This window comes from Nannobrachium achirus (assembly GCF_963921795.1).
Source record: "Nannobrachium achirus genome assembly, chromosome: 12".
NCBI lineage: Eukaryota > Metazoa > Chordata > Actinopteri > Myctophiformes > Myctophidae > Nannobrachium > Nannobrachium achirus.
In genome coordinates, this window is record NC_137832.1 from 57,647,464 (window position 1) to 57,670,167 (window position 22,704).

The window sequence follows — 22,704 nt, forward strand, 5'->3', positions numbered from 1 at the left end:
AGAAGCAGCGTCGCTTTGATTTGGTTCCCTCCGTTTGTTTCCCCAATCCCTATTAAAATGTTCGAGTGGCCTAGTGTAGTCTTGCCAGTCGCTAAAAGTTGGACTAAAAGATGCATATACCAAACGAATTTTTCAAAAGCAAAACTACACCGCATCAAGGAGTTTATTAGGTAGGCCCTAAAAGTATGTCCTTGAGCGCAGGGGAATATTTTGGGTTAAAACTGAATCCGGTTTGATCTTTCCGGCAAATTGTAGTCCTTTGAGTACTTCAACGTGACGTTTTGGGGTTTCCGCTCCAGACCGGTTACAAGCCTGAAAAGTGAAGTGATCCCAGACTAATTTACTAGTAACACAGAGCAGCTGTGTGACTGTGCGTTTCTTCCTAGCTGCGTCTGTGGAAGAAAGTCGTCTCCTTTCAGTCAGTCCGTCCTTTATTCCACCACAGACACACACGACAGCATCAGGTAATCATTCTGATATTGTTTGCTCTGTAAAATAACGTCGACGAAGTCATAAAAGGTAGCATATATGACTTATCTGCTTTATTTCATAATATGACAAATAATGAGTCATGGAAAATAATAGCAGGAGTAGGCTAGTAGAAGTAGCGCAGTAGCCATCTGCATCTACATGCTCACTATGCAATTTTTATCTTCACAGATGAGCACTACTGCATAGTACTGTGTTCTATTTGTCTGTCATTCAATGTTATATGAGATACTTCAAATGGTTTCCAGTGGAAATAAGCTTAGTCTTTTCATGGATCTCCTTTTAGTAGACCTTGTACCAGTGAACTGTACCGTCATGAAACTGTACCTTTTCCTATGCAAACTTCTAATAAAGTCTTCAATCAATCAATCAATCAAAGCCTGGCTACGCGAGGTCTCACAGTCACACACCTGCGATTGATGAAAGTGCGTGTGCTGCCTGTCGCAAAAAACTGCAAGCTTGTAGATGAGTCTAATCAATGATTGTCTGCATGGAGGCGTTGTGTTGTGGGTTTTATTCATGGAAACTATTAAACTGACATTCATCAGAATCCTCACTGTGGGTGGGAAGTATGTCCAAACTATGTCCAAAAACTGTTAACTTTTCATTTTATTTTGAAACCGTCGTCATAATGACCTGTTGCTGCAAGGAACAGACAGACAGACAGGCAGGCAGGCAGGATAGCAGACACAGGTAGACGGGTAGGCCTACATTAGATGTGTCAGTGCACTGAGTGCAGTGAGTCAGTGCAGTGAATGTGGAAATAAGGGTGTGTCTACTACTACAAGATCATCTCATGTTGTTCAATATTTTAGTTTGGTGTATATTTATTGCCTGTAGTTACCTCAAAGGACCACTAAACTCAATTTCAACCTATCACATAGGCCTATTTGGTCCTAAATGGCGGTGGCACCATCTTTGTCTCAGTGTTACAGTAGGCCTATACAAAAAGTGGTATAGAAATAAAATGTTTTCATTTATCGTACTTGAGGCTAAAGTTTAAAATAGTTGTGGTGCAGATTTGAAGTCTTACGCCCCTGACGCCCATCCCTATTTACCACACTGTGTGTTGCAGCAACATTTCACTGTTCATACACGTATAAGTATGTATGTTATAAAACAATCTTGCTTAACACTCACCAGCGTGTCTGGACAAATTGTTATTGTGTTGAGGGCTGACTCATGTCTGCCATGAAACATTACATATACAGTGTCTTCTACGCTAAAGGTAGCGGGGAAGCCGTATCCCCCATAGTGATTCTCAGACCTTTTCATTTCATGGACCCCCATAATTGCACAAATGGAACCAAATGGACACATTCTTATGCAAAACTTAAAAATTACTCAGTGATATGTTGCTAGGTTTTCAATGTATTGGGTCCCGGGACCCACAGGTGGTCATTCAAATGGGTCCCAGAATTATTTTATGGGTCCCGCAATGACACACGCATTATGTATCAACGGTGAAAATATCACAAAGTACTTTGATTTAAACAAATGGTGGCAAATAGCTACTTGTATGTAGTTAATAAAGGACAGAAACATGGATTTACAAGATGTTCTCAATCATCTCATCAATAATGCCAGAACGCACAGCTGTGGAGAATCCACCACATGCAGCTGAAATGACTGATAGCAGAAAGGATAGAGTTGTATGCATCCCCGGGGTGCAGTGATGCCTAGTTTAATGCATCCTTTCAAAAAATATATGCATCAGAGACACAGGATGCAGGGTAGCATCACTGATGACTTGTTTAAACATTTTATTTAATATCAGGGCATTGTATGGATCAGTAGACTCAGAGTAATAACCCAACTTATCTCCCAGAATCTCACCAAAATGTGTTATTCATCAGCCAGAGAGTTCAGAGGTTGCATATATGGCCTATAATGTGTACCTTGACTGAATCTGCCTTGTTTACTTGATCTTTGAAAGACCCTTCATGTGTGGTCTCAAGAGTGACGCTTACCACTGGATGTTCAGCAAACAGCAATTTCAGGACATGAACAAAACCATACATTTGTAAAGGCTGGAATGGCATCTATTTGAGCTTTCTTTGCCATTGTTCTCTGAGCCAACATTGTGAGCGGGCGGGTGATGTAAGTCTAAATGCTCCCTAGGTGTACACTTCACTACGGCTGGGTGCAATAAGCGCTATACCGCCATACCGCGGTTGCAATGTATACCGTGTTCATAACCGCGATTATACCTTGATTATATATTTTATAACTAAAGATATTATTTAAAAAAAGGTTCTAGCTTAAGTTGATGACAGAGTTCACAGCAGTATGACGACAGTTATCGCTATAGTGCTAGGCGTGAACTTCCCTTAACACAATGGAAGCCAAGGTTTCTAACATTTCTAGCTGTTGCTGCTGCCGTCGTTCACATACGCTTTAATTTTGAAGAGCCTTGGAAGCTTCGTGCATGTGCACGTGAGTGTCCACTGACGATTGAGGAAGATAATCCATTTGTTTACAAACGCTCGCTAAACTAAAATCCAAACCGGGGCCGACCATCACGGTAAAGTGTCGCCGTGAAAACAGGCAGTTCTCTGCTTCCCAGGCGTTCTTTGCACCTTATTCATAGATAAAGCTGTTTTTATGTTTCAGCCTAGAATGGAAGTGTATGCAGCCTAGATCCTCCATTTTGTTTCTGTGCGAGCCACGGTATGACGTATGGACCAGGGTCTTTCACAGGGTACACAGGACGGATGCAGCTGCACGTAACCAAGTTAACCCTTTGTCTCGTTGAGGGACAAGACAACTTAGTTTTGGCACAGCGACCTCCAGTGGCCGTATCTCATTACTGAACGAGTTTGGCCCCCAAGTTGTTAAGGCCAGTCCACACCATTGCAACTAGTCACAACTCCTTGCAAAAAAACTGTTGCATGCAACTCCTTGCAACCATTATCCCCAATGGCTGTTGCAAGGAGTTACATTGGGTGCAACATGGCCTTAAAACTGTTATGTTGCAAGAGTTGTGACTATTTGCAAGAAGTGCAAATTGTCACAGTGTCGGACTATTGTGTGGTGACAGCTAGGTAGACTAGGAGCAATAACTGCAATACAGTACAACAATACTGCAATATTACAGTGATAATTAAAAATCCATACCAGCCCAGCCCTACTACACTACACAAAACTAAATGGCATTGGCTGCGTGAACAGGAGGATTATGTTCAGGAGGTAATTTGCATGCAAATGCAAGCGGACTTAAAATAAAGCTGCGCTATGTAAATTTCGACCTCTGAATTTTGACCTGAAGGCAAAACAAATATTTTAAACCAGAAAGGGGATTATGTTGAAGGTCATGTACAACCAGACAGTCAGGATCTAAATATCTCAACAGAAGGGTAACAAGTCCATTCGCCCAAAATCCCTTTGGCCCTAATTCTTTTTCCTCCGACTGCTTGTTGGGGCGTTTTTTGTATACTGGTATTTGTTTTACTGAGGATAAGATGAGACATAAGTTTAGGGTTAGACATGGCTTTACTGAGGTTCAGATTATGAATATGGTTAGGTTTTGGCACCGTTTTACTGAGGTTAAGGTTAGGAATAAGGTTGGGCGTAACCGTTTTAATGAGGTTACGTTCAGGAATGCCAGGCAGAGACCGCCGGATAGACGCCCGAGGCGAAAAGACTGGTATTCAACAGAAGAGCAGGGAGACCAGATACCAACCACCCATTTTTATTATATTTATATTTTAAGTTGTATTGTATTAACATACGCTACCATACAGATTGGGCAAAATAACATTGGATTGACAAAATGGTGGCACCCGTGCCCAAGAAGGCCTACCCTGCTCTAATGGCTGTGACTGACCTTTCAAGGCACGCAAAGCCATGTAATGTTCTGTTCTGAACTTCCTGTACCAGGATGGTGTGGAACGACCCAGGTTCGATTCCAGGCCTCAGCAATATGTCAGAAGTGTCCCTGAGCAAGGCACTTAACCCTAGCGGCTCTGAGTGCTAAAAAACTAACGGCTGCTCACTGTTCCTAGAATAGGAAGTATCCTAGAGGACAAGTTCACGTATGTGCAAAATAAATATACAATGAAAAAGAACACCTCAAAGGAGTGCACTGGGGACTAAATTATTGCGACCGTCAGGGAGCATTTGGTATCAAAACGTCCACCTCCTGTCCGTCTGTCGTCAGTCTGGCATCAGTAAGTCACGCTATAATACACAACATTTCGTTACCTATTGACTTCAGTTCCTCCCTCCCATTACATTCATGAAGGCAGGTCACAAAAAGTTGTAACACATTTGGTGTAACACTCATGCATGTGCGTAAATTGCCAGATTAATAGTTTAACTCCTGCTTCTTCAATGTGCCGTATTTAGAAACTCTGTTTCAGCGCAACCTGGCGGTCGCTTCTCGCCCTTATAGGGCGTCTTACTTGTAATAGAGTTTTATAAAGTTGTATCTTCCTCCTGTACCCATTGCTCCTCCCGTACCTTTTTTAGGATGGTGTACCACCCAGAGTTTGAGCGTGCGGGGCAGCAGTCGGGCCTTCAGGTGTGGAGGGTGGAGAAGTTGGACCTGGCCCCAGTGCCACAGGCACAGTATGGAGCCTTCTACAACGGAGACGCCTACCTGGTCCTCAGCACCGTCAAACAGCGCTCTGGGAGAATGCAGTACGACCTGCACTACTGGCAAGGTACAGTAGTACACCAACTGAACTGCATGCCACACAGGGATTCTCAGTAAATATTAACCAAATCGTTAGGGGTGTAACGATATAGTAACTGAATCGAAAAATCTATTTTAATTTGCAATGATCTACTATGTCGTTTGCAAAAACAAAATATCGTACCGTTTTGGCTTTGTATCGTATCGTTTTAAAATGTGGTAATCGGTATCGAATCGTTTTGCAATGCAAATAATTGATTGTATGGAAAGTGACTTAAGTGTTTGTGCCTTGTATTTAGCAATTTTAAGAGGGAAAATTAAAAAGAGGGGTCTAATTACCTCAACATTCTATATAGCTACTCTTGGTCTATCGATAAATGTGTGTAATCTCTGTGTTCATGTCAAGGTGGGTTAATCCATGCTAGATGATGCATCACAATGTTTTCTATTTTGCGCAGAATAAACTGAATATGTATTCATCATTTCACACAAAGTTTATGAAAATAAAATGGTCATGAATCATTTTCTGAAATAATAAATACAATATATATTCCATATACGGTATATTCTTGCGCTCCACCTCAGCAATCCGTCTCCCAGGGGTCTAGTGCATTGTAACAGGGATAGAATCCCGTGCTCTTGCTCCTATTGACAATAAGCCTCTCCGACCTACTTTCTTATTGCGACCGTCAGGGAGCAGTTTACTATGAAAACCTCCACCGGCCGGCCGTCCGTCGGTCGGTCGGTCGGTCGGTCGGTCGGTCGGTCGGTCACACGTCACACCTTTGCCCTGCTCATATCTCCGCATCAGTATATAGGGCTTGTTTGTTTATTGTATGACATCACGCCACATCATCAGCTGTGGACTCTGTGATGTCATCGTATCGCATCAGTATATAGGGCTTGTTTGTTTATTGTATGACATCACGCCACATCATCAGCTGTGGACTCTGTGATGTCATCGTATCTCCATATATGGCCATCTCCGTATATGGAGATATAAGTCGTCCATGCCCAAGTATGGGCTGGTGAGGTCAGACTTTGTGTGATGCGTAGGTTATCTCCATATATGGAGATTCAACATTCCAGGCAATGCTCTCTTCCCTGGTGAGAATTGCCCCTTTATATAGGGCTTGTTTGTGTATTGTATGACATCACGCCACATCATCAGCTGTGGACTCTGTGATGTCATCGTATCTCCATATATGGCCATCTCCGTATATGGAGATATAAGTCGTCCATGCCCAAGTATGGGCTGGTGAGGTCAGACTTTGTGTGATGCGTAGGTTATCTCCATATATGGAGATTCAACATTCCAGGTGTAACTATGGCTACCCGTATGACGTTGAGAGGTGGAGGTTGTGATATTTGTGGAGATAAGCGACCAACGGTCGCTTATCTGCCGATTAGGGAGTCTTACTGGTATATTCTATATTTAGTTCAGTTTATTATTATTATTTTTTAAACATTTTTGGGCCAATAAATATGACTTAAGGCCACTATTAAGAAGGTGACAATATGAGAACAACTTGAACAAGCCACCACACGACTACAATACAACAGAGGTTCAGTTGTGTGGATATAATATGTCCTCTGATGCGTCCGTTAGGTGAGGACTGTTCTCAGGATGAGAGCGGGGCGGCGGCCATCTTTGCCATCCAGATGGACGACCATCTTGAAGGGGCGCCGATTCAGTACCGAGAAGTCCAGGGCTACGAGTCCAGGTCCTTCAGTGGATACTTCAAGTCTGGACTCAAATACATGGTAAACGTACTACTGAATACATGATGAATTAGTATTAAGCAGAAATTAAGGGAGTAATAATGTAAAACTGTTTGTTCCCGCTGACAACAGAAAGGGGGCGTATCCTCAGGTTTCCGCCACGTGTCAACCAATGAGGTGGACGTGAAGAGACTGCTGCAGGTCAGAGGTCGACGGGTCGTCCGGGCAACCGAGGTCCCTCTCAGCTGGGACAGTTTCAACCAGGGAGACTGTTTCATCCTGGACCTGGGAGAGGTACACACACACACACACACACACACACACACACACACACACACACACCACACACCACACACACACATAGGGCTGTCACGATATGACATTTTACATGACGATTAATTGTCACTCAAATAATTGCCGATTAGCGATTTAATTGTGTTTTTGTCGTTGATAATTACATTTCTGTTTGGCTTTTAGGCTTTGAAGTTGCATATGGCAGATATGACACATAACCTAAACACACAAATAAATTACAAATAAATTACTGACATTTGACAACTTACTACTTAAAAAATAACATTGATAGTGGAAATAGCCGATCTACAAGCTCACGAGCTTGTAGATCTGCTATTTCCACTATTTCTGACATTTTTCAACATTCACGATTATGACGATTATGACTAAATAATTGCGATAATGTCAAATAATCACGATTAGACGATTATGTAATAATTGTGACAGCCCTACACACACACACACACACACACACACACACACACACACACACACACACACACACACACACACAGGGGGAGGGGGGCATACAACCTTCAGTGTGACTGACGTAAGAGGAAATGGAATGATTGAGGTAAGCTTAAATAAACCGCCAATTTGGTCAGCTGCTTGACACGTCACAGACCGTACATCGCCACACAATGCTGCACAATGCGTGTAAACCTCAAGTATATGGGCCTGAACTAGCTCGCAGGCTGCCCATCATTAATGATGGAGTGATATGGTGGAACTAAACGTCGATTTACACCAAAACACACACACAAAACGCGAGAAGGTGGCAAAAGAGATCCGAGCAGCATCGGGTTAAAAACTAGCAACATGTTGGTTCCTGTGAAGACCAGGGGGAAGAAGGAACTGAACAAGAGCCTCATGATTTGCAAATGATGACAACACTGGCCTCTAACTCTGAAAGGGGGAAGCAGAATACAATGCGCTAAGTTACTCAGCTCCCCCCCCTATTCACAGACTGCTCACTGCAGACGACCGCAGGCTTGTTCTGTAGAACATGACGTTGTACAACACATTGAATTGCACAAATTGTTTGCGAATGATGGCATAGGTCAAGTTGAAATGGGAAATGTGTTTGATAGTGATGGCATGCACATACAAGTGACACTGTGTGTGTGTGTGTCCACTGTCCAGTAATATACATCCATTATATAATTTTAGAGAGGTCAGTCAGTCAGTCACTCAGTCACAAATGCATTTCCACCTTTATCTCTTCAGCAACTGATCCCAATTTTCACATGTGGTTTGCCTGCATGCACGGGTCACTCATGCACCGGGTGCATTTGATGTGTGTCTTATCTTCCGACGGGTATGGCAAAATCCTCCATGGGCTGCTCCTTACATTATGATGCCCCCACATATTCTCACGCACGCACCAGTTACAGTTACTTTCTCCATAACCCACACTCTGCACATATATTGGAGCACATATCTTCAAACGGGTAAGGTCTAGTCTTTATAATAACGCATGCAATAATACCTGTATATCTGTATTTTCAGGAGATCATCCAGTGGTGTGGGTCACAAAGCAACCGTTTTGAGAAGCTGAAGGCCACCCAGGTGAGTGAAACCACTAGATTATTTGCATTAACTCATTAGAGGCCCACAACGTGCCAACGCACCAATCTCTTTGATGTCTCTGTGTGCCCACGACACGTTTGACACGTTGTACAGTAAACTATACTGTAATGTAGCTACTGTACTGTAGGCCAGGGGTTCCCAAACTTTTTTGTCTCAGGGCACCCCATAAATATTTTTTTAATCCGAGGCACCCCTACTACATTATAATTTTCACTCCCAGCACCTTAAATTTATAGAATATCGTCATTGTCGGGTGGAAACCTTGTATGTCCAAAACCTTTCTTTTTGTATTTATCATCTAGCCTATAAAATGTACTAAACTAGTGAAAACAGCAGATCTACAAGCACACAACGCCTCGCATCGCGAGGCGTTGTGTGCTTGTAGATCGGCTGTTTTCACTAGTTTTGTGCGACAGAGGTTTCTGCCTGAAAGTGGCGATATTTTAGTGACAATATGTTGCGAGGAAAACGTTGAGATAATAGCCATTTTGTTTAGAACTGACTGACAATAACTTTGTACTTCAAGTTTAAAATGATACTAAATATTTCTTCAAGTGTCCAAATAAATTCCAAATATTATCAAATTATCTCGCGGCACCCCTGGACTGCCGTTGCGGCACCCCAGGGTGCCCCGTCACCCACTTTGAAAACCCCTGCTGTAGGCTACCGCAGTGACGAAATGCAGCTCGAGATCACATGACCGGGAAGTCCTGTCTCCCTCATAGGCAATGATGTTAGGCTGCTGCAGAAAAGTACATTTTTCTCCTAATCTAGTTTTTAAATCACCTTCATGTTTAAAATGTGGCCTTTTCTACCGGCCGTTACTAAAGCTCTGTGCAGAGTGGGGGTTGGGAAGGGGTGGGGTGGGCAGGCCTGAGCAGGAGGCTCAAGGACCCCTGGCCCACTTTGAGAACCACCGGATTAACGTTTGACCCCTCTTGACTCAGGTGTCCAAGGGTATCCGTGACAACGAGAGGTGTGGGCGGGCCAAACTGCTCGTCTGCGACGAGGGGGGGGAGCCAGGGAAGATGCTGGAGGTGAGGTCATGATGAGATGCAGGGCATTGTTTCATACATTTTTGCTGTCTTCCAATACATGATGAGTGTTTCCCAGACTATGGGTTGGGACCCATTTTTATGGGTCGCAAGTATCCCTTTGGTACAGTTTTCTTAATGTATTTTCAGACTAAATGTATATCAGATATTCCCACCCCATTTCTTATGTTTTATACAAGCTGATGCGATATGTTGTGAGCTTGAGGATCAGATATTTTCACTATGAAATGGTGCTAGAGTGGTTAATTCATAATATATTTTTTGTAAGTTTGGGTCCTGGGGAGATTTATTTCCTTTGGGTCTCGGCTGCAAAAGTTTAGATCAACCAATAGTAAGGAGTACAACAAGGATCAGATCCCAGATCAATGGAGACATTCTATTGCTGTGATCCTTTAAAGATCATGTTTGTTAAAAAAAACTTGAAGCGGGACGAATTGTGGGGGAGATGGGAGTGATTTAGATCAGTGTGGTGAACTGTGAACTTTTACCTTGTCCATCAGATCCTGGGGGAGAAGCCAGATCTTGCTGGGGCAAGAACGGAAGACACCCAGACGGACAGCTCTAACAGGAAGATAGCCAAACTATACAAGGTGACTGAAGACTATTTCACGCTCAACACTTGTATTCCCCTGATATTGATCTTGGTGGCGTTCTCTCATGACAGTAGTTTATAAGATTTAAAAGATTGAAAAGTAAAACGATTAAAAATTGAAAGAAAGTAATCTCTGGATGCTTTCTTCATTAAAAATGTACATGCATTTGAAAGCTTATGCGTTTGCTATAGTCCACAGACTATGAAATGAGTGTTTGCTTGGCCAATGATATCGATGTTGTCAGTTAACCTTGCCATACCTTAGCTTTTGCAGAATTGTCGCCGCGGAGTACCAGTGGTATTATTTTACCAACACGAGTGAATGTGAACGTTTGCCATTTGTTTGGCTTGTTTGTCAGGTGTCCAATGCCAGCGGGGACATGGACGTTACTGTGGTAGCAGAGGAAAACCCGTTTTCCCAGAATGCACTGGAGTCCAGCGAGTGTTTCATCCTTGATAACGGAACAAATGGACACATCTTCATCTGGAAAGGTATCTCCACACCCCGCCCACTACTAAACCAAACCACACTACACTACACTACACTACACTACACTACACTACACATGCCCAAGACCAAACAATATAGTCAGGGAATTTTAATAAAACCCTGGGAATAAATTCCTTACCAAACAATTTCTTCACCAATGTGTTAAAGGTGTCTAGTAACATATCTAACAAAGATTGAAATTCAACATCCCTAGCAAAATGTTTGACAGCTAGGGTAATTCTGGGTCTCATTCACTTACTATACACTGTACTATAAGGGGAAAAAATCACTCCCAAAAATATGCTTTAAGTAGCATGTTAGGGGTCTAACTGGGTGTTTTTAATTATTCTGAATCCATTGCAAGCATTTGTTTTGCACGAAAAACATTCATTGGGCCAAAAACAGACGCAAAAAAACTATGGTTTAGTGAGGAGTCATCACTTTTCACAAGGTGTATGGGCCCATTTTTGGCCCAAGGGATGTTTTTCGTGCAAAACAAATGCTTGCAATGGATTCAGAATAATCAAAAACACCTAGTTAGACCCCTCACATCCCAATTAAAGCTTATTTTGGGAGTGATTTTTTCCCTTACAGTATAGTGTATAGTAAGTGAATGAGACCCAGAATTACCCTAGCTGTCAAACATTTTGCTAGGGATGTTGAATTTCAATCTTTGTTAGATATGTTACTAGACACCTTTACTAACACATTGGTGAAGAAATTGTTTGGTAAGGAATTTATTCCCACATTTGACAGATATTCTGCTAACTATCCCTGACTAAATAGGAAAGCAAGATATGCAGCCAATTGTGTTTGTGTAGTAGACGCTTGACAAAGCCAGTTGCACTGTTGTGGAATCGAGCTCCTAGACTCCGGAGTGGTGGGCAGATACTTTATCACTGTGTCGGAGTTGCAGACCCATTAGGGTGCATTTGGTTCCTAACTGTCAGTCATTTAGCTGGGGACACATTGGAACCTCCTCAAGGACCCCGGGCCCCACGTTGAGAACCGCTAAACTAATCAGGCCAATATAATAACAGAACGTGTTCCCTCTGTCTCAGGAAAGGAAGCCAACAAAGAGGAGCGCCATGCGGTCCTGAAAACTGCAGAGCTGTTCATAAAGAAGATGAACTACCCCAGACACACCCAGGTAAAACGCACACACACACACACACACACACACACACACACACACACACACACACACACACACACACACACACACACACACACACACACACACAGCCTGTGGGCCACCACATGGTGTCGCCAAACTATCAAACAGAATATCTTCAGGATCAAGACTTTAATCTACAGTATCTACATTATAACTTAACTGCAGTACATTGACCTAGGTCCATAAAACTACAATTCCCAACCGGTGGGCTGTTAGGATATTGCAAGTGGGCCCCCAAATAATAGTCACTATGATTTTATTGATCTTATAACAAATATCTAAGAATTAAGTTCTCGTTTTGATACAGATTAATAGGAACCTAAGGTATACTTTGTTAGTTTTCTATTGATCCAAGCAGGAACACAATTGAATGACTGATCACTAAAATAAACATGCTCTGAAAATGCACTGACCCCCCCTGACCCCATCTTAGGTCCAGATTCTGCCTCAGCATGGAGAGACTCCACTGTTCAAACAGTTCTTCAAAGTGTGGAGAGATGCTGATGACACCGATGGCATGGGAACCGGCTATGTGTCCAATCGCATTGCCAAGATCGAGAAGGTACCCGTCAATCACTTACTTTTACACAATGATGATGATAATACTTTTTTGTACATGGCATAAATATGTGTTTTACAGTATCAAATTTGATGGTATAAATGTAAAACCTGTTGCCAAAAAGTGACATATATATATATATATATATATATATATATATATATATTATTATTTTTTTACTTGCATCAGGTGCCGTTTGATGCCTCAACTCTCCACGAATCACAGGCCATGGCTGCCCAGTATGGGATGGTTGACGACGGCAACGGAGACAAACAGGTAGGAACACACAGGGCCCCGGGTTTGATTGTCAGCCACATCATCTAGCTCAGTGTTTTCCGCGGCCACTGGGCCAAGGTTGGAGGTTTAAATCCAACAATACAGTACAGCTTAACGTGCAGTGCTGTCTGGCAACCTACCTGTCTGGATATGGATTGAATGGATCTGAAATAACTTTGAAACTTAATGATAAGGGTGACTGTTTTGAAGAACTGGATTGGAACAAAAAACGAAATGGGAAGGGGTTCTCTCTGACTTTCCACAGATAAAACTTCTAGTTATTTCTGTGTTTGTGTGTAGATCTGGCGCATCGAGGGCTCGGAGAAGGTTGCAGTAGACGAGTCCGTCTATGGTCAGTTCTATGGGGGAGACAGCTACCTTGTTCTCTACAACTACCAGCACCAGACACGACGCGGACAAATCATTTATATATGGTAAGATTATATGAAAACCGGGGGGGGTACCACAGGGCTCAAAGACCTCTAGCAGCATTCACAAGCACGTCTCTTTCCATTAAAATCTAGTGACGCCAGATTTTAATTACCGGTATGTACATTCTATAAATTATACATAATTACTTTGTTCTAAGAGGTATTTTTAACTTATGAATCGTGTTGTCTTCAGGCAGGGGGCGGAGTCAAGTCAAGATGAGGTCGGAACATCAGCCCTCTTGGCCATTCAGCTGGACGACGAGCTAGGAGGAGGGGCTGTACAGGTACACACACACATACTGCTGATTGAATGCTTGTACCCCAGAGGTAGAGAAATTCGAATATTGGGGTCCTCGTCCACGTGGAACGCCTTTTTGATCTGCGGCGCGCTTTGGATATCACATCTCAAACACAGCGTGATGCCTGCACTTTAAATCTTGGCTGAAACAATGTAAACATGGATTTCTCATGGTAATGATTCAGGATGTGACAAAAGTTGGGACTGTTTCCAGCTGGAAGTGGCCAGGGTACTGCACCAAAAAACGCTGGGCGTCGAGAGCTCTGAAGCGCTAGGCTTGTGCACTGGAAAGTGGAACGCACCAGCATGTCTTTAATAGAAATACATGGAAGACTGGCGCTGCCAGCTCAAAAGGCACTCTTTGAACACACATTTTACTGTCACTTTTATAACATTTGTTAAGGCTGTTAAGTTTTTAATCTTTGTTGTGGTCTGGCAGGTTCGTGTGGCTCAGGGCAAAGAGCCGGCCCAACTCATCAGCCTGTTTGGGGGAAAGCCGATGGTGGTGCACAAGGGCGGGACTTCTAGAGAAGGCGGCCAATCCGAGGTGGCGGACACTCGACTCTTCCAGGTGCGAGCGAATCCGGCCGGAAACACCAGAGCTGTAGAGGTGAGTAGTAGTAGTAGTAATAATAATGTACAGTGTCATCTATGCCAGTGGTCCTCAAAGGGGTGTCCGGGGACCCCTCAGTGGTCATTGAGAGCAAAATGATTGATAGTTAGGAACCAAGTGGACTCTTAAAGAGGCGGTGCCATAGTTTTGTACTTGTTCTCTTTGGTATAATAAAAACATAATTTTTAACACAGTTTCTCTACATTTTTCTTGGAGAAAATCTTCTTCCTAGTATAATCATATAATACCTGATCATCATATTTTAGGGGGGGAATCATGATACTCCCAATTGTAAACTGGGTTTGGCCTACTTCAGACCTGTAGCATTTGTTTAACCACTTTATCGATGCAGCAGCTGTTTGAAAATGGTCTGCCTGGTATTTACATGAGAAGTGTCGAAAAGCGCCTCAATGATGCGTCTGCTCCCCTCCAGGTGGATGCTGTTAGTTCAAGTCTGAACTCCAACGACGCCTTTGTGCTGTTGAGCCAGGCAGGCTGCACTCTGTGGGAGGGGAAAGGAACCAGCGACGCAGAGAAGCAAGGAGCCAATCAGCTCGCTGAGCTGCTGGGAGCCTCTCCTACGGTCGTCACTGAGGGAGAGGAGGAAGGTGATGAAGCGTCTGCCCGTCAGAAACCTTGTTTTGTATTGTTTTCCATTAATGAATAATAACAGCTTTTGCATAAGAGCCAATAATATTGACAGTAGTCATGAAGGTTTGACAAGTTTGACAGCTTTGGAGAGATACAGGCTATACTGCCACCTCCTGGTTAAATTAAACATGAAAATGAACATGGTCTTTAACAAACATCTTTAGCCATGGATTTTGTCTGTAGATCCTTTTTTTGTCTTATGTGAAATCATTTAATATATTTTGGCTTTTATTTTAATTTGTCTTTCTTTTGTCATCTAGTTTGTTGTTTCCTTCCCTCAAGGACCACACTTATTGTGTTTTTAGCCGTTTGAATTCATTTTAAATGTATAAATCAATCAATCTTGTATTCATGTTTGTATATGAGTTTTAGGCATGTCTAACATCCGTGTGCTCATTGTCCAACATCTGTGCTCATTGTAGATGAGTTTTGGTCGTGTCTTGGAGGAAAGACTGAGTACCAGACGTCACCCAGGCTGAAGAACAAGATGGACGCCCATCCTCCTCGCCTGTTCGCCTGTTCCAACAAGACTGGGAACTTTGTGGTCTGTCTTCGTCTACCCTGTCTTTCTGTCTACCTTTCTGTCTGTCCGTTTCTAGCTCCATCTGTATACCGGTAACCTCCTGTCTGGATACATGTGGTTGTCTGCCTCTCCGCTTTCTGTCTGGCCAGACTAATGTCATTGTAAGGGCTATTTGTTTATTTTTTAGCTCTGGCAAATGCATTGGTTTTCACAGGCTACGTCTGGAATTATTCATGTGATGAAGTCTAACCAATGTTCAATTAATCTGTGTTGAAATCTTAACAATCAGCGCTGAGGTCAGAGACAACACATGTACTTATACAAGGGTTAAGATTTTAGATTGTAATTAGAGAAAAGAAAAGATTACTGCTTTCTATAATTTTAACGATTTTGATTTCAGTGGGTGTGGGCATGCGTACAAGTGACTAAATATGTGTTTTTAGACAATAAGCAGGCGATTTCTGTATAACTATTGACTACTTGCCCCCATAAGTCACATCTGCCCATGAAGGATTGTGGTGCATCTTGGGAATGGCCTTATTGTGTCTAAAAAAGACATATTTACTATTTAGCCACTTGTACGCAGTGCCCCACCCACTGAAATAAAAATCATTCAAATCGCTAAAACCATAGATTGCAGCAAATTAAAACATTTTCATCTTTAATTTCATCCTTATGTTTGTGTGTTCAGATAGAGGAGGTACCAGGTGAGATGACTCAGGAAGACTTGGCTCCTGATGATGTCATGATCCTCGACACCTGGGATCAGGTCAGTTAAAAATGGTTACACACTCGGACCAAAGATCCACGATGGAAGTCATTACACCTTGCTGTTTATTTGCTTTATTATTTATTTATTTTTAAATAATTTTAATCTGATTCTGATTCACAGCCATTCTTTTGGGTGTACAGTAGGTGTACGGTATTTATTCCAGTTACTGTTTTGTTTTTTTGATCTTGCTGTTTGATGTACCGGTAGTTGTTTTGTTTCTTTATGAGGTCGTCATGGCTGCCAGTTCCCACCTGAGGTTGTGTGGGAGTTCAGACTCATCCAGACCGTACTGAATAACTTCCAGCTTGCATAATGTCTTCAGACTAGGACTCAAGTCTAAAATAAACAGGTCATCTTTGTATCCTCCAAAGAGGATGATACGGTCTCCAATCATGCAACAGCAAGCCTCATTCGTCCATAACGGGCCGTTCCCCTTGGGCTTCACCTCCTTCCAGGAGACGGTCACTGGATTGAACTTCCACAGAACTTGTCTTGAGTTAAAGAACTCACCACCAAATATGTACAGCTCTCCATTGTAGGTAAAGGATGAACGAGCACGGAGTCCTTCTGGATGAATCTGTGCAGAATGGTTGCGATTCAGCCAGCGGTTGGTCTTTGTGTCAAACACTCTGGTGGTGGTGTAGGTGCCGGTGGTGTAGGTGCCGACGGTGTTGTGGTACCCACCCCTCCAGCCCCCAAATACAAACATCTTTGTCCCGATGATGGTGGCAGAGTGAGAACCAGGTGGAGGAAAAGTTCCTTTGGTGTCAATTAAAGCCCACAACATTGTAGTGGTGTCCAACTTGTAGATGTCATCAGTCCATGTTGTCTCGGGGTATCCTCCATGTATAAACATGACCTTCCCCAAGACACAGCATACGTGATGGCTCCTCCCCTCTGGAACAGTCCCATAAACCCTGGGCTTGGACCATGTGTGGGCGTCAACATCAAATGCATGAAGCACGTTACAGACACCTGCTGGGTAAATCCTTCCTCCCCAGACATAGGCCATGTCCTCTACCAGCACAGCTGTCTGGCCTTCACGCCTGGAGGGAACCTCAAGGTGGCACTCTCCTCTTCCTTGTGTCACTGGAGTCAACTCCCTCCAGACTAAAGACACTGTGTTGAAGACAAACACATCAATATGAGCTCTGTTTCCAGTTACTCCAAAGGAATACAGCTTGTTTCCCACGGCAGCAGCAGCATGATTACGGCCTCTGTTTGGTACGTAGTTGAGATGAAAGCTCCACCGAAACATTTCTCGCACCAGCAGCTACTGTGGATCAAAATGGAATCCTTCAGATCTTCTGGAACGTGATGCAGTTCTAGTGCGTGTCCGACCACTTATATTGGTTCGGAGACACTGACATCATGAACAGTTTGGCCAATCAGTGTAGCCCAATTCTGTTGTTCGCCTCGGGAAAGTGATGACCATATTGGCAACAAGAACAGCCAGATTTCTCTTTCAAGGGGATGACATTTATTAAGACCAGACCTTGTATAGGTTATTATGGAATAATATTGCTGAGCGGAGCGTTTTTGCAGTCGCTCAATCGCACTGTTGTGAAGAAAAAGAGTTGAGTCGTAAGGCAAAGCTCTGTCTACCGAGCAATCTTCGTTCCTACTCTCACCTATGGTCATGAAGTGTGGGTCATGACCGAACGTATAGGGTCGCGTGTACAAGGGGCCGGAATTCGTTTTCTGGTATGGGTGAGAAGTTCAGCCACCCTGAGAGAGACTGGGAGTAGAACCGCTGCTTCTACACTTGGAAAGGAGTCAGCTTAGGTGGTTCGGGTGTCTAGTTATAGTAATAACAATCTGTGCATTGAAACTATAGGATACCAGGTAAACAATTACCCTGGCATCTGTTAACATTTTGGTCAGGAAAAACAAATCTAAAGGCCAGTCGCAACTCCTTACAACAAAACCGCTTTAAGGCAAGACGGCACCAATGCAACTAGTCGAAACTCCTTGCAACAAAAACCAAGATACAGTACAGTATATCTATTCTAAGACCCACTTAGAATCTGGCTTTTAACCACAGCTTTTGATTTTCAACTTTGTTACTTTTCTGCTTGCTTCATTTGTTTGTATTTTGGTTGTATTGTTTCTTATTCCACTGTTTTTCTTCTGTTGTAAAGCACTTTGTTCGACAACGTCGTTTTTAAATGTGCTATATAAATAAAGTTTTGATTTGATATTCTGCATGGTAGCCAATACTAGCTCTACATTGGTCAATCGATGCAACACGTGCTAGGGGATGAGGTCTCTGATCTTCTCTCTCCTCCCCTCTTTGCCATTCTCATCCTCCTCCATCTTCTCTTCTTCTCCAGGTGTTTGTGTGGATTGGAGAGGAGGCTCACGCCTCAGAGATGACAGAGGCCATGGCATCAGGTGAGACTTGCAGGATGTCAAACACATGGGACATTGTCATTAAAAACAGAACTCATTACAAATGTCAACTAGAATGTGGGGTTAGCGTTGGAGTAACGCTTTAATTTATATTTGGTTGCTTGCCAGTGTCACACACGGAAAAAAAGCAGGTCGATATATATCTGTTATTGTCAGCATTGGGGTTAGGAGGTAGTTAAAACTTGCAAAAATAAATTAGAAATGCCATCTAAAAAAAATACCTGTCCAAAAATGTTGTCCTCACAACTATATAGTAATACAAACGTTTGTGTGTCATACAGCTGCCAAGTACATAGAGACGGACCCCACCAGCAGAGACGGGCGCACACCCATAGTGAAGGTCAAGCAGGGATTTGAACCCCCAACCTTCACAGGCTGGTTCCTGGACTGGAACCAAGACTACTGGAGCAGCGACCCTCTGCAGAGAGCCATGGAAGGCCTCCGTGTCTGAACACACACTGTGAAACCTGAGGTCTTTTTCTATTGTTACAGAGTCTATTGTTACCGGAGAGAGATGTTCTGATATCTGAAATAAAGATGAATATTAAAGATTCCCTGCACTCAGAAACATAACTTTTTTTCTTCAGTAGAGTTCACTCAGTTGGAGGCTTTTTTTTGTTTGTTTTTTTGGAGGGATTTACGGTCTTTGTCACTCATACACAGGTACAAGCAGTGAAATGTTGTTGGCACATATTCTGCAGAGGCCAACACGATACATTAAGTAATAATACTGGACAATAGAAGTTAAAGTACAAGTGATAAGCCTTCAAAATCGATGCATGCTCCTTCCGAGGTTTAAATCTTTCTTTGGAAAGGGAGGTGATATGACTTCAAATTGGCGTCTTTCAGAACTTGTGATAGGCGGTCTCAGAACATTTCCTCAGAACTTGTGCACCAGATGTCCTGACTCCCCAAAATATACGCAGTTTGGTAAATACTTGTTCTGTACAAACCCGGAACGTTGTTTTTCTGATATCGAAAGGAGCAAGTGCGGTATTATCCTTAAGACTGGTACAGTATACTATATCTTTTGGCAGTGGGTTTGGGGTACTTCCCTTTAACGATTCCTGCATATATTTAAAAAAAAAAAGATCTTAACATTTTGGCCTCAATAAAATGTTTTTAATTCAATCATACAGTACTTACGGTATTGTATACATATTGTAGGGGTTTTCAAAGTAAGGTCCAGGGACCCTCTGTGTTACTTGAGGTGGTTGCCAATAGACCCTTATATGTCTGTAAATTAAAATGTGAGTACCACAGTATTAGACGTGAAGTCCACATACCAACTGTTTAAATGGAGTTTGAAGTTACAATGGGTTTGTATAGGAAGGGGGAGTGTCTGATTAAAATACTGAATCGAGAAACTTAAAAACTGTCTTGGGTGCTCACGTAAGTCTGATTAGATGATACAATTTAAGTTTTTCTTTTTTTTAAGTGAAATATCCCCAAGTTTTATTTTGTTTTCATAGCCAATGTCCTCATTCAGAGCTCTGACAACCACAGGTAAAAACAATGACTCTCTCCAAGCCTTAGGGCTCCCGGTTGCTTCCCATTTCACATCATCACAGTCTGTTACCAGGATGGTGTTTGTCTTGCGTCATTGTTTTTGCCCTGCTCAAACACCTGCTGATGATAGGATTGGAACTTGAGATCCTTTGGGATTTTAACGATACCGGTAACTTATTTTATCTTTTATCTTATTTAGATCTATATTTTTTTTTTATAATGGATCTGTTCAACATGGATCTGTTCCATTTAGTGCCACCATCAGGCTGATTTTTGCAAAACACACTTTTGGACACTGCTCAAAGTGACCTGACGGTCGCTTATCTCACGATTAGGGAGTCTTACTGGTTTAGGGAGTTCCAAATGGACCCTGGCAGGGCTGTAACAGTTCAAGTCCACTACCAGCTCTGACGGTGTGATGAACGGTTCAGGTTCCTCAATGTTGGACCCGGTTCCTCTGGTTCCAGATCCCAGCCCTAGCTCTGGCTGTGGTCTAAGTCAGTGTTTCTCAAAGTGGATTCCAGGGACTCTGTGGGACCCATACAAGTATGTAACTCTGACAGTGTACAAATGAAACTAAATGGACATTTCACTGTCACAGGTAAGGGGAGACTTTGACATTTAAAAGTTTGAGAAACACTGGTATAAGTCTTGCAGAGACAGGAGAGAGCTCCCTGTGGTGCACTCAGCTGACCTCACTACCTTCCACAACAGTCGTAGGTCCTGTCTATGGAGTGCTCCAACTGGCACCTCCTCCATCCAGATAGGCCTTCTCATCCATCGAATTCTCAACCGATTTTGAAGCGGTTTGGTTTATTACAAATAATAGACATGTACTCATGTTATCGCTTTGTTTTAGATCAGGCCCAGAAATCATCAAACTCAACAATGGTGTTTGAGGTGTTTCTGGACACAGTTGTGGGTGTACGAGAAGTACAGCAGAGGACTCAGCACACAGCCCTGTGGGGCTCCAGTGTTGAGGGTGTGGGTGGTGTGCTTGCCAACCCTGACCACTCGGGGTTGGCAAGCAGGCAGTTTGGAAGTCCAGTACCCGGTCACACTGTAGGTAGCCTCGGAAACCCAGGCATTTTATTGTTTCAGTCCCAGGTCTACTAGCTTGCTGGTCAGTCTGGTACAGACTTTGGTGTTAAAGGTGATGTAAGACTTAATGTTTTAGGAAAAAAGATAAATTTACTTCCAGATTATGAGATGACCCCAGGGCATAGACCCTCCACCCCACCCCCCAGAGGCAGCTAGCCTACGCCAGTGGCTCCCAAACGTTTCACGTTGAGACCCAAATGAGAGATCAGACGTTTGTCCGGGACCCAGACTAGTGAAAATAGCCGATCTACAAGCGCACACCGTGTCGCTTCGCGTCGCGTTGTGAGCTTGTAGATAGGTTATTTTCGCTACATTATTTTTATTCAGGGAATCATTTTAAATAATGAATTACTCAAGTCCGTAGGAATAAGTGCAGTGATGTCACCCTCCCACCTGGCTTTCTTTCTTGTGACCTCTACAAAGTGATTGTAAACATAATGGCTCTGGTTTAGGGTATAGCCTCGTGTAGCCAGGCTTACTCATCTGCAAAGAGAAAAGCCTGGTGACAACATAAGGCAGAAAGCGTTCAACTTCCTCCGTGAGAATTTCACCGGAAGACTGCAACGCATGACGTAACTTCCATTAAACGCAGGACTTCCGCCACTTCCGCTAGAACCAACCGGAAGGCATATTGTCTACAGGGTGGGTTTAGGGGCCCTTGTGGGCCTGGGCCCGAAACTTGGCCATAGTAGATACAGACAAATGATGTAGGAGTGGTAAGAACGTCTCAAAAATAATCTAACATTTTGTCCTTCAATACGGGCCATTACTGAAGTCATAAGTCTACTGCAGTCATTAGCCTAATCCAGGGGTCTTCAACAGGGGGTCCGGGACTCCTAGGGGGTCCTCAGAGTTACTACAGGGGGTCCTCCAAATCTTTGAGTGATAGAAACTTTTTTTTCTCCTCTTTTAAATTAACCACTTGAACCCCAGTGTCCTTATTCTGAGAACTTTAGCCAAAAATAGCAGATCTCGGCTATTTTTGGCAAAGAGGTTTGGTGTAGAGGGGAAAAAGAGCAGACTAAGTACAGAGTGAAAGGTCAAGTTTATTAAGTAGGCTATTGACAGTTCAAGTGGTTAAATATCTGAAAACACAAATTGACATGAATCCAAAATACACTGATGATTGTGCTGTCAAACAATGAAACTATATGGAATCTATGAAAAGGTAGTGGTGGTCCCTGCTTCATCTCTCTCTCAACTAAGGGGTCCCCGGCTTGAAAACGTTGAAGACCCCTGGCCTAATCTAATGCACCTGGCCTGAGTTTAACTTCTAAAAAGCAGAACAAATTAAATATGTTGTGAATTTGATGCTTTCTATATAGTATGTGGGACAGGCTCTGCTGTACTCAATGGCGTATATGTGTAACAGAGTGACTCACTGTCACTGCCTCAGCATGATGGCTTCAAAAGTCTATAGTATCTCCCCATGTAAACTACTATAGGGTTAAGTCAAGAGATGTCAGACTTCGACGTGAGAGACCTGGGTTCGAATTCCGGGCGTTACATACGCA

At 43.0% G+C, this 22,704-nt stretch overlaps 1 protein-coding gene across 1 annotated transcript; it reads left to right on the plus strand.

Annotated features, from left to right (window-relative positions):
* The first annotated feature begins 356 nt into the window (after window positions 1-356).
* LOC308295139 (gelsolin-like) lies at window positions 357-19,132 on the plus strand. The gene is made up of 19 exons (XM_080738126.1): window positions 357-464; window positions 4,960-5,153; window positions 6,735-6,889; window positions 6,980-7,141; window positions 8,651-8,710; window positions 9,679-9,768; window positions 10,287-10,376; window positions 10,738-10,870; window positions 11,930-12,018; window positions 12,479-12,607; window positions 12,794-12,880; window positions 13,181-13,314; window positions 13,505-13,595; window positions 14,049-14,219; window positions 14,656-14,830; window positions 15,296-15,417; window positions 16,088-16,165; window positions 18,502-18,562; window positions 18,862-19,132. Exons 2-19 carry the CDS (start codon window positions 4,961-4,963, stop codon window positions 19,029-19,031), a joined length of 2,190 nt encoding a protein of 729 aa, XP_080594252.1. The 5' UTR covers window positions 357-464; window position 4,960; the 3' UTR covers window positions 19,032-19,132.
* The last annotated feature ends 3,572 nt before the right edge of the window (window positions 19,133-22,704 follow it).